Raw genomic sequence first — 11,211 nt, forward strand, 5'->3', positions numbered from 1 at the left:
ACGAATACATTCAAGGTTAGATTTGGTAGATATTCCGCTCGTAATTCAGAATATGTTCCGACCCGGTGTCATCTCCGATGGACGAGACAGCAGCTTTTCGGCGCCTCACGTGATCATAAATAGAATTACAGCTTGCACACAAATATTGGGCTACACAAGATCAATGTGACTAATCGCGCGCACAACACTAAGGAAGGCCATCTAATCTTCATCCATGTCCTCATCGTCCTCGTCTTCGTCGCTGTCCTCGCCTTCGGCAACGGTGACCTCCACATCGAAGTCTTGGTCTGCACCGTTGTACGAGTCACAGATCAAGTAGAGTTTGAGCTTGTGCTCGCCCTTCGGCAGTGTAAACTCCAGTTTCTGCGAGAGGGATCGGTGTACTGTGACCTTCTTGATGCTGAGCAGCTGCTTAGTGGAAGGCTCCCCGACCACAAGCCACCAGTTGGCCATCTTCTTCACAGGGTAGAAGGGGGCGACAACGAGCTGCGAGTCCTCACTCTCATCCTCATCCACTTCTCTTTCGAGATTGACCGATAGAACGATCGACGAGCCAGCCTTTAGATCATCCGGATCCTCGATCGTATGGGACATCTCAACGTTGGGATACGAGTTGACAAATTTGGCCACATCTGCCATCTGACGTCTGCTCATCTGCAAGAGATTGTTGCGTTGTTCATCCTCGAGCTCCATGACATCGTAGACGGATTCAACGCCAGCATCAGTGCACCGCTTGATAACATCAGTCTCAAAGTGCGGAATCTGCTTCAGAGGGGAGTCGGTCTCCCACATGGCTTGAACGCACATCTGCGAGAGGTCCATTGCACCAAGGGCGTTGAGGAATGCATTGGAAGACATGACATCGACGCAGGCAGAGAGGAGGTTGAGTACCTTGCTGAGGATGAGAGCTTGATCCGCAGCTAGATCAGGGGGAAGCTGAATACGAGAGAAATGGGCCTGGAGAAGGAGGAAAGTCTTGAAATACGGCGCATCATAGTTGACCTGGTCTAGCTTGACGGGAACACGGTCGTAAATTCGCTTGAGCAGAACATTTTCATGCCGACGGATGGGGACAGTTTCGAACTCGGCCGAGGAAGAGACAATTTCAAGTAACCCCTTTAACTTGGTCGTTGGCTTGAGCGACATGCTGTAGACCTCGACAGTCACATAAGAGATATTGTAGTAGGCAGCGATCATGCCAAGGTTCAATGGCCCTACATCCATCTCGTCTTCGATAGCAATGCATTTAGCGTTCACGAGGTCGTTGAGGGTTGTCTCCACGAGTTCTGAAAGATGATCGGAAAGATGTTGATGGCTAACAGCGCTGAGGTTGTAGTAATTCGGGTTTTGTGTCATACGGCGGTAGAAGTATGTCCATGTCAATATGTCGATGGCATCCTGTTTGTTCTCGATCGTCCTGACGGCTATTTCCGCAAGGAAAAAGTCGTGGATCATATGAGTCGGCAAGTGCGATTCGATAGGCAATCCCTCATTTAAGAACTTCCGATAGAACTCTTTCTTCGTCTGGTTGAGCATGAGCACGCAACGACTGCTACTGCCGGTAGCAGGATTGCAAGCTCGGCCCATCATCTGATGAACTTCATTCATGGGATAATCCACGTAACGGTGTTCTTTTCCTTCAAAGAACTGGAGCCCCATGAGTATTACCATGTTGCACGACACTGGGAGACCCCACGCAGTCTCGCGAGAAGCAATCAGGACTTGGATGGCGCCAGCTTCGAACAGTCGCTGTACGATTCGTTTGTCCTGCTTGTTGAGTGCTTCATGGTAGTAGCCCACTCCATGGCTGAGGGTTTCGACTAGGCCGCGATCAGTCAAGTGCTCAAGATGAGGTTTTAAGTCATCCTCTTCGATATGGACGAAGCGGTTCTCCTCTTCATCTGCTTGGCAGTACGTTAGGATATCATCTGCCGTTAAACGGCACTGCTTCCTGTTGGGCACGAAGATAATCACGGGCTTGTTCGGAGAATGCTCCAGAATCGCCAAGTAAGCGGGTTTCGCCATCGCAAGCATTAAAGAGGGGAAGTGGGGAATGGTGTAACTCTGCAGATGAACTTCCATTGGCATAGGCCGGGCTCCAGGCGAGAAGTTGAAAATAGTTTGAGGGCTCGCACCGATCCATTCGCCCAGATCGCGGGCGTTCGCCAAAGAGACGCCGCAAGCTACAATCCGAGTCTTGACCTCGGTCTGTGCTGAAACGTATCGCGTTCGAGAAATAATTATCTCGTACGTGGGGCCGACCTCAGCTCCTACAAGATGGACTTCGTCGGCGATAAAGAGGCCGATATTCTGGACGTTCTTGCGCTGCTTCCAACGCCGGGAGAGGACGTCCCACTGAGTGGGAGTACAGACAATCAAATCCCCCCTTTCCAGCAAACGTAGATCGGCACTCGTCTCACCAGTAAGGCTGACAACCTCTTTGCCTCCCTGGAGATCCCTGAATTTCTCCTGCCACTCAGCTACTCGAAGATCTACCATTTCTTGATACGGTTCAATGCATACTGCTCGAGGTGTATCTGCCTTGGACCATAATCGTAGAAGTGCAAACTCTGCGCAGATCGTCTTGCCACTGCCTGCTGGAGCACCGACAAACACGCTGTCATCGGTGGTGTACAGAGCAGGGAACACTTGAGTTTGAATTTTGTTGAAATGTTGGAAGTTCGAATATAACTGTTCAAACTCCTTATTATGGAGGGCGGAAACTGGCAGAGGCTGAAGGTCCAGAAGAGCAGTGTGTGGGGGGAATTTCTCAGGAAGAATGAGGTGTTTGAAGGAGATGGGTAGCCGAGTCTCAGACTGTAGCCAACGGTCGGAAATGATGGAGACAAAGTAGTTGGGAGGCACGGGCTCGAACATGGGTACCGTTAGGGTGACCGTGTGCTCGTCTTCAGCATATTGTTTTCTGAGCAAGAATTGATCCTGGAACAGAATGATTTCTCCATCAACGTCCTCGACCATGATCCAGAACAACTCAGATGCACCATGAATCTGTTCATCCCATTGAAAATCAGGAGTGATCGTGAGGTCGATGCGTAGAAGAGATCGAGTGATCGGTTGAACATGCGCTTGGAGGTCCAGTTTTGGGAAGGCGTGTACATAGCGATACACCATTCGACCTGCCTTCTGCACACCGATGAGTTCACCGATTTCTGGTGGCTGCAAGTCGAAGTAGCGATACCACGGAAATTCCTTGCGTTCTGCCCTTCGGATGATGTCCGCGGGGATACCACGGAACTGCCGCAGCGGGCTCATGGAGTTCCACATTCGCTTTTCCACCATCTTGCACATGTCAAGAGCGGATTTGGTGGGCATGGCCCAGCCACGCTTCAGACAAATTTCGAAAATCGCACGCAAGATGCGGCCCGCAGATTGAGTTACATAAACCATGTCGGCAACAAGGGCAAAACCTTCGAGTTTGAGGTTTGATATGTATGCTTGCAGCAGTACATTAATCTTCGCCTGAGGGTCGTCTACGCCTTCCTTCACAGGGATTGGCACTCGCTCCAACATCTTGGCTAGTTCGAGCTTCTCCTCTTGCCGGACTGGGATGAGCTTGAACTCGTTGCTGAGGGCAAAGACGCGGAAAAGATCGATCATAGACATGGTGGACCGTAGATGTTGATTATACGTTGCCATGGAGTTGTACGTCACATAATAGTAACTGGCAATGCGGCCGAGTTCCGTACTGTGGAAGATACCAGTCTTGCGATCGTACTTGATCAATTGGCCCTTCTCCAAGAGAGCAGCGGCAGTGTGCACGATGTCAGCACGCTTCTGAACTAGGAACGGATCATCCTCCATATAGTCAAAGCCAACTTGATACAACGCCGGTGATTGCAGCATCCGCACGTACAAGTACGTATAGCCCAGCCATTGGACGGCTTCGTCACGATTACGGATCGTACCAAGGACAATCTCGGCATTGAGGTTATCAGTAAGTTTGCTGACAAATTGACTCTCGATTGGAAGTTGCTGGTTCATCAAGCTGAGGTAGTACTGCAGCTCCGAATGATTCGTGATGATAATGCCTTCGCCATAGGTGTCGAATTGGGGTCGACCGGCACGGCCGAGCATTTGCAGGACATCCTGACTCGAAAGTTCGACCCAGCGACCTTTCTCAGGATTGTAGATCTGAGTGCCCTTAATGATGACGCAATGAGCAGGAAGGTTGACACCCCACGCCAAGGTGGCAGTGGCCACTAGCACTTGAAGATGTCCATCGGTGAACAGATCCTCGACGAGAGTACGATCCTCCCTGGTCATTCCAGCATGATGGATGCCGAAACCGAATGGCAGCAGGTCTCGCAAATTCGAGTCCTTCACGTTCTCCACCTCAGTGAGAAGGATTTCACGCGTCGCACTGTCTGGCTTGACGAATTGGGTTATGGTCTCCTTCTGGACGGCCATGTCACGGATGAACTTTGCCGTCTTAGAGGTTTCCTTCCGCGAATGAACAAACACTAGAGTCTGGTTTGTCCCGGCCTGGTCAAGCACCTTTTCGTAGCACACTTCATTCATAACCTGGAATCGCTTGATGGCCTTCTTCTCAGTGACACCGATGAACTCTTGCCTCAAGCCGACAGGACGGAAGCTGGCATCAAAGTAGAAAAGGCCCCGTGTTGGTTCCACACGTAGGAATCGTGCAACGTCTTGATAGTTCGGGAGGGTTGCTGATAATCCGACGAGGCGGACGTACTCCTTAGTTTGCTCCATGCGGCGTATCGTTCGGGCGATGATGCTTTCGAGTACCGGACCACGGTCGTCGTGCAGCAAGTGGATCTCGTCGACGATCATGAGGCGTACCAGATTAGTATAGCTGGTATCACTGCTCTTCCGTGTGATGACATCCCACTTCTCTGGAGTCGTTACGATGATTTGTGTCTCAGCGATTTGCTGCTTCGTAAGCTGGCTATCACCAGTCAGCTCGCCGACTTTGACTCCGAATGGTTTCAACCGAGCGCCGAAGTTGCCAACCATCTCTTGAACAAGCGCTTTCATTGGTGCCACGTATACGATCTTGAAAGCATCGAGGTCGAAGGCGCCTGTTTCTGGATCACGGTGTTTGCTGAGCTCGTTCAAGACACATAACATCGCAACGTTCGTTTTGCCAGCACCCGTGGGCGCGCAAAGCAGAATGGGGTCGTCATTGCCATACGCAATGGGGTACACCTTACTCTGTACCCTGTTGAGCGACCTAGCACCTGGGAAGGCTTCCTGGATCCAAGGTTCCAGCGATGTGATAGGAACGAGCTCCTTCTCGTCTGCCTGCTTCTTTTTCGGTGCTGGGATATGGATCTCCTCGTAACCTTTCTTCTGTCGCTTGAATGAGCCTTCCGGTAGTTTGACGGATTTGTTTGACATAAGATGGCCGCCTTGTGAGAACATCATACCCTCCAAGTCGACAGCCCTCCGCGGCTGCAGGACTGCTGAACCAGGTGCAAGAGTAGCCTTAGCTGGGATCGGTGCTGTCTTCAGCGCAGCAGGGATTTCCGCCGACGCTGATGCTGCGGGTGCGGTGCGATCTCCTCGAAGGACTCTTGCGATCCACCCAACGCCCTTCTCACGCATGGCCACTTCGACGTCCATCTTTTCGTTATCGCCGGCACGATGCCACTTGGTCGCCCAGTTGACCACATCGCGATTTTTGATCAGCTTGCGCACGAGGTCAAATTTGTCGTTGTCGTAATCAAACAAATCCATGAGCTCGTTCTCTGCGTCTCGGATGTTTGCTTCAGATTCCAGGATGCTGAGCGCAGCGGTGGTCTTCTCTGCAGCTGTGACGGGGTCGGGGTACACTTCTGCCATTTGGCGTTGAAGCCAGAATGCATCGACTTGGTGAGGTGAGAGTGTGTCCTTGTCTTTAGCTGCCCCGCCGGGTCCAGCAGCACCCTCGGTCCCAAAAACAAGCATCGCCTCCCCCTCTCCCGCTTCCGCCATTTCAGCATCAGCGTCGGCATCTGCCTGTTCCACCTCGTTGACTGCACCACCCTCTTCTTCTTCCTCCTCGTCCTCATCACGGATTTCAAAGCCTTCTTTCTCTTCCTCCTCCTCCTCCTCTTCGTCATCCTCGAAGACAACAGCGACACCAGTCTCATCATCGATCTCGGCATCTCTTCGCTCTGCATCGGGATCGGCCTTCGCCTGATCTTCCTCGCCGTAATCTGTGATCTTCTTCGACAGGTTGATAAGCTGGGAGAAAACATCTGCCTGCAGTGGGCCGATGACTTCCTCGATCTCTTTCTTCTTGTCGAAGTCCTTCATCTCGTCTGACTTGAGCACCTCGAGCACCGCGTCTGCCGCAGAGCGCACGACATCCTGCGCCTGGTCTCCGAGGGCTTGGTGCACGGTTCCCAACATGAGCTCGTATATCTCCCTCGTCTCTGCCGTTCGCGGGCGGTAAGTTAACCCCTCAAGGTCCTGCGTTGCCTCAATAATATCAGTATAGCCAAATCCTCCCGCAGCACCAGTGCGTTTCTTCGGTGCAGCCCGCTCTCGATCGCCAGCCTCCTCAGCAGCTCGTTTCTTTTTCTTCTCTAGGTCTTTGGGCGTCTCGCGGAAGGCGCGTGAGCCCATCTGCTTGGGGTCTATACGCCCCACAAGCGTTTCAGGTGCTCCATCCGGTTCTCGGTCTCGTCGTGGGAGAGCAGATCGATCTGAACGACAGTCAGCTATGTGATGACTTCGAAGACAATAGAACACAACACACCGGTGGTGAGGACGAGCGAAGAGATCGCCCCATAGTTGTACCCTGACCAATCAGGCCGTTTTGACATTTTAATCTTGCAATTTTACTGATAAACGCGAGATAATATAGGGAGACAGAAAGAGAGAAAAGGATGAGGTATGCAGGAGTGGCCGTCGGTGGCCAACGCAGTACTTTTCCACTCAGTCGAAGTCGTGAGTCGCGAAATGGAGTGGCGCAGGACGCCAAGCTTTGCTTCCGGTCATCGGAGTTTGTGTTAGTGGCGATGCTCTCTATCTCCGTTCCCGACAACCCAAGAGACTCTCTGTTCTCATTCGACGACCGTTTGCGAGCGCAAAACCAACATGAGCGAGCAGCAGCCTATCGGTCGCGTACACGCCACAGAGGAAGAAGTGAGGAATCGGACGCTTACGAGGGAGCAGATCAGAGGTACGCCGTTTCATTTCACATCCTCGAACTGGGATTGCTCATACCTCGTCACATAGAGATCTACCGCAACCGCGAAAGGATTCTCAGGGAGCAGTGGGTCAAGGTGTCTGAACTGTTGATCGTGCGCGAGGAGCTCTCCAAATGCCAAGAGACGGAGGGTGTCAACGCCCTGAGCGAATGCGCGTGGTTGGCGAAGAAATACACGGATATGATGAAGAGCGGAGAACACAGGGTGCGTGTTGTTCAGTTGTGTGTCGAGGTTATGGTGTTGATAGGAACATGCAGGTCAAGGGGTGGAAGAAGATTGATCCGATGCCTAAAATGTGGTGATGTAGCCTGCCCGAATGGAAATCTGTAATCCTATTTTCGCTTCTTGCCCAACCAATGTGTTCGAGACGAACCCCTTGTCCATTAACGATACAGTCTTATCCGCATGACTTTTGAACCGTCTATTCCTGCGCCCTGGCCTCCGACAATCCAAGGTTATTCATCCCGCACATATCCAGCCAGACAATCCCATGGTCACTCTTTCCGACGTTCTTGCCTCCATAACCCGTTCCCATCTCCCTTCCCTCTCCCTTTTCTCTGATCAACTGGCGATCCACCAGCGCGTAATCCACCCTGGCGGCATCGCTCCCCACCGGTTTCCCTTTCGCGAACCAGCTGTACGCTGTCTCGCTCCCGTGAAAAGCACGATATACGTCCACAACCTCGGCCTGGGGAATGAACACCTCGTTAAACTGTTTCCTTGCCAACGCGTGCGGATGTTGCGTACGCAAACGTGGATAACAGTCCACCTTTGCGAGGGAGATATTGAAGTCTCCTATGAGCACCGGCCTCAGTCCCCGTGCCCGCATTGTCTGGATTTCCTCGAGCAAGAGCATATTAAATTCTCTCTTTCGTTCGTTCCTGGTCTTCTGTGGCAGCACCTTGGCTAGCGGATCTCCCTCCATGCGTGGGTCTACCCAAGGGAAGTCACTCCCATTCAAAGCGTAGACGTTGACCAGCGCCCAGCCGTCGAACTCCAGTATATGCACTCGTCCTTCCGCGTCCCACCCCACCGTTCGCTCCCGGCGCACCCGTTTCACCCATGGATGAGCAACGAGTGTGCACACGCCGAACCTCCTCTGTCCGCGGCGAGAGACGTTCAGCGCCCAATAAGCAGTGTACGTCGGACCTCCATCTTCTCGCCTGTCCGTCTCCCCGTCCCGATCTAAAGGAGAGACCCCGTTTGCAGCCGCGCACATGGCCGTCATCCAGTCCTTGTCTGTCGGTCTCGCACGAACTTCCTGCAGGCAGACGAACTCCGGCCAATCCCATTCTTTGAGCAACATGCGGAGAAAGTCGTTCTCCGGGATTCGCCTCGGGGGATGTACAAGATAACTGGACATGCCTGTGGACGATATAGTGTAACGGAGGTCGAGGAATGGGATAGGCGTCTCGATATTCCAAGAAATGATGCGTGTTCTCTCCTCGCTATCCCTTCTGGGTGGGCTCGGTGTGCGTACAGATCGTGTCTTCGAACTGGGATTCAGTCGTTGTCGTTTCGCCGGGGGTATCTCCGCTTCTGTCTCTCGCTCCGGAGTCACTTCGCTAATCGCTAGGTTCCGTTTTGACATGGCCGTTATGTTGGGTAGCAGTGATCAGCGCAAGCCAGAGACAGAAGAGGTTTTCCGGTGCAAGAACAGATGTGACTCGACAAAGACGAAGCGACCATCCTAAGTCATTTACGTCATTTCACTGCCACTAACAAGATTGATTAATGAAGTACACCCTGAACATTAATATTATCTTCCACCGTACAGTACTAGTACTGATACGATAACCAATGCCCTGGCAGAAGATTTTCACTTTGGGAAGGAGAGGTAAGGGGTACGCAAACCCCGCAGTGCCCTTATGCTCTGGTGCTCACCGAGTTGAGCAGATATCACCTCATCACTCAGGAGGTCGAGCGACACCTCTCCGAAGGGCTCAAGGACACCCCAGTATGTCCGTTCATATGTGTTCCCAGATGCCCTATATTCATGAGGGAGTAGATAGGAATATGCCATTTGTTTATGTGAGTAGGCTCTGGGACCATTCATAACGTGGATTGACTTCGGGTTAGCCAGCACACAAGCTGCGCGTTGACCATTAACGAGAACTATGATCCTGACGTACGAAAAGGTACACGCTTTCTTTCATTTCCAATCCCGTATAACCATGTACCTGACTGGGGCGCACAGATATGGATATGGCGCTGGATAATATCGTTCCCGAGTCTCTCGCCTGGCGACACACAGACGAAGGAATGGACGACAGCGTCTCCCACACCAAGACCTCCTTGATTGGCAATGCACTCAGCATACCGATCACGAACGGCCGGCTGAACTTGGGGACATGGCAGGGGATATACTTGACCGAGTTTAGGAGTAGCAGCAGGCAGAGGACGGTAGTCGCTACTATTCTGTGAGCACTGTTTTATGGCGTGAATATGAGAAGTTCATCTCGATGCAGGCCATAGATAATGCACAATTCTAATTCCATTCAATCCAAGTTACAACACATACCCTGTCACATATCACCAACTCCTGGCATTCCCATTACTTCCCTCTTTCTTCTTCGCTTCTAGCACCTCCTCCCCTCTCTGGATAAAGTCCTTCAACTGCTTCACCTCCGTCCCATCCTCCTTAATGCTCTGCTCCAGCCTCCTAAACGTCGCCGCCAGACCCTTGTGGATATCCCCACTCCCTCCACCGCCTTCCTCCACGACGAACCCGGAGATCTCTTGCATCTCCCCGTGGAAGCGGTAGGCTTTGGGGAGCATGTCGGGGATACCTTTGGTGAAGCGCTGGAGCATGAGGGGCTGTGACTCAGACAGCTCGGCGATGAGCGCTTCGGCCGTTCCGGGGGAGTTGTGGTATGCGGCTGGAAGACACTCAATGTAAGAATGCAATACGTCAAACAATGCGCACCGAGGATCATGGTTGCTGCCAGTCCAGTGGTGCCTTTTGTGATTCCCTAACGCAGTCTCAGTACTTTCCAGTCTGATCCAACGCAGAACGCTCACCGCATATGCCATCTTCAAAGCGCTAGCTGCCCCCACCCCCGCACCCTCTCCCCTCAGCGCGCCAATCTTAAGCCCAAACTTCTGCAGCGCCTCAAATTCGTCCAGCGCCTTCTTGCCCTCCTCGCTCGTATCCGCGCTAGCGTAGATTATTGGGTCGTACTCGCCCTTCGGTGGGCCGCCAATGATGCTCCCATCCACGAATGGGAGGTTGACCCCTTGCTTGTCGAATAGCTGGCTGATGCGAACGACCGAGCTGGGGTTGACAGCGTTGAGGTCTGCGAACGCCGGCTTGCCTACACGTTTCTCCCCGGCCGGTAAACCGTTGTACGCCGCACACAGCAGTGTAGCAAAGTCGGTCGCGGCGTCCGGCGGGAGGACAGACAAGACCCAGTCGGCCTCCTTGGAGATCTCTGCCAGGGATACAGCGTGCATGCCTGCTTTGGTCGCGCGGTCGTGCGATGCTTGTGAGCGGCCAGCAGGGATGTGCGTCAGCACCTGGACACCGTGCGAGCTAAGCCGCGCCCCGATCGCTGAGCCCATTGCGCCGGGAGAAACGACGGCGATGACTAGAGCTGACATTGTAGTCCTTCGAAATTACGTTGTACGAGAGCTGGCGGTTGAGCAGCTGGACTTGAAGAGGATAGCAGGTAGGGTCGAAGTGACAAATTGACGTTATGGCCGAAAACTATCGCGTTATCGGATTTCGACCGTGAGCAACTATTTATATTCCGACTCACTGCAAGTGGAGGGCTGTCTGCCTTGTAAACGCTGACCGCTGGCTGATCAGAGTTGGCAAGAACATACTTTCTCCTCGTCGACAAGGCGCTGCGTGGGCAGACAGTTCATGAAAGAAACAGGAGGAGGAGAGGGCAAGCGGAACGATCAGGGTTGGATGTTGGGAGACGGAGCTTGATGGGTCGCGTGGGGGGAGGCGCATCTTAGGCGCCTTCCACCACCGCCCATTCGTTGGGCATCACGAAGAACTCAAACTGCACAGTCTCTACTGTAT

The 11,211-nt window shown here is 52.8% G+C and overlaps 4 protein-coding genes across 4 annotated transcripts; 1 reads left to right on the forward strand and 3 right to left on the reverse strand.

Annotated features, from left to right (window-relative positions):
- Positions 1 to 108: 108 nt before the first annotated feature.
- DACRYDRAFT_119026 (Sec63-domain-containing protein) lies at positions 109 to 6,883 on the reverse strand. Its single transcript, XM_040770706.1, has 2 exons — positions 6,728 to 6,883; positions 109 to 6,674 (listed from the first exon to the last, which is right to left on the reverse strand). The coding sequence occupies exons 1-2, from the start codon at positions 6,792 to 6,794 to the stop codon at positions 202 to 204; spliced, it is 6,540 nt and encodes a 2,179-aa protein (XP_040624690.1). The 5' UTR covers positions 6,795 to 6,883; the 3' UTR covers positions 109 to 201.
- Positions 6,884 to 7,068: 185 nt separating this feature from the next.
- Positions 7,069 to 7,461, forward strand: DACRYDRAFT_111309 (uncharacterized protein; the record flags this gene model as incomplete). The annotated part of the gene is made up of 3 exons (XM_040769209.1): positions 7,069 to 7,153; positions 7,210 to 7,389; positions 7,439 to 7,461. The coding sequence occupies 3 exons, from the start codon at positions 7,069 to 7,071 to the stop codon at positions 7,459 to 7,461; spliced, it is 288 nt and encodes a 95-aa protein (XP_040624691.1).
- Positions 7,462 to 7,576: 115 nt separating this feature from the next.
- On the reverse strand, positions 7,577 to 8,828 carry DACRYDRAFT_24769 (DNase I-like protein). The gene has a single exon (XM_040773843.1). The coding sequence runs from the start codon at positions 8,770 to 8,772 to the stop codon at positions 7,603 to 7,605; it is 1,170 nt and encodes a 389-aa protein (XP_040624692.1). The 5' UTR covers positions 8,773 to 8,828; the 3' UTR covers positions 7,577 to 7,602.
- Positions 8,829 to 8,996: 168 nt separating this feature from the next.
- On the reverse strand, positions 8,997 to 11,070 carry DACRYDRAFT_24770 (6-phosphogluconate dehydrogenase C-terminal domain-like protein). The gene is made up of 8 exons (XM_040773844.1): positions 10,203 to 11,070; positions 10,108 to 10,153; positions 9,650 to 10,060; positions 9,379 to 9,601; positions 9,261 to 9,319; positions 9,190 to 9,212; positions 9,078 to 9,138; positions 8,997 to 9,025 (listed from the first exon to the last, which is right to left on the reverse strand). Exons 1-3 carry the CDS (start codon positions 10,779 to 10,781, stop codon positions 9,714 to 9,716), a joined length of 972 nt encoding a protein of 323 aa, XP_040624693.1. The 5' UTR covers positions 10,782 to 11,070; the 3' UTR covers positions 8,997 to 9,025; positions 9,078 to 9,138; positions 9,190 to 9,212; positions 9,261 to 9,319; positions 9,379 to 9,601; positions 9,650 to 9,713.
- Between the last annotated feature and the right edge of the window lie 141 nt (positions 11,071 to 11,211).

The sequence above is a fragment of the Dacryopinax primogenitus genome (assembly GCF_000292625.1).
Source record: "Dacryopinax primogenitus strain DJM-731 SS1 chromosome Unknown DACRYscaffold_21, whole genome shotgun sequence".
NCBI lineage: Eukaryota > Fungi > Basidiomycota > Dacrymycetes > Dacrymycetales > Dacrymycetaceae > Dacryopinax > Dacryopinax primogenitus.

Coding starts and splice junctions, on each gene's coding strand:
- DACRYDRAFT_119026 (XM_040770706.1), bottom strand. CDS start 6,794: ATGTCAAAACGGCCTGATTGGTCAGGGTACAACTATGGGGCGATCTCT. Junction 6,675..6,727: donor TTCGCTCGTCCTCACCACCG/GTGTGTTGTGTT, acceptor ACTGTCGTTCAG/ATCGATCTGCTCTCCCACGA.
- DACRYDRAFT_24769 (XM_040773843.1), bottom strand. CDS start 8,772: ATGTCAAAACGGAACCTAGCGATTAGCGAAGTGACTCCGGAGCGAGAG.
- DACRYDRAFT_24770 (XM_040773844.1), bottom strand. CDS start 10,781: ATGTCAGCTCTAGTCATCGCCGTCGTTTCTCCCGGCGCAATGGGCTCA. Junction 10,154..10,202: donor CTTTGAAGATGGCATATGCG/GTGAGCGTTCTG, acceptor AGACTGCGTTAG/GGAATCACAAAAGGCACCAC. Junction 10,061..10,107: donor GGCAGCAACCATGATCCTCG/GTGCGCATTGTT, acceptor AGTGTCTTCCAG/CCGCATACCACAACTCCCCC.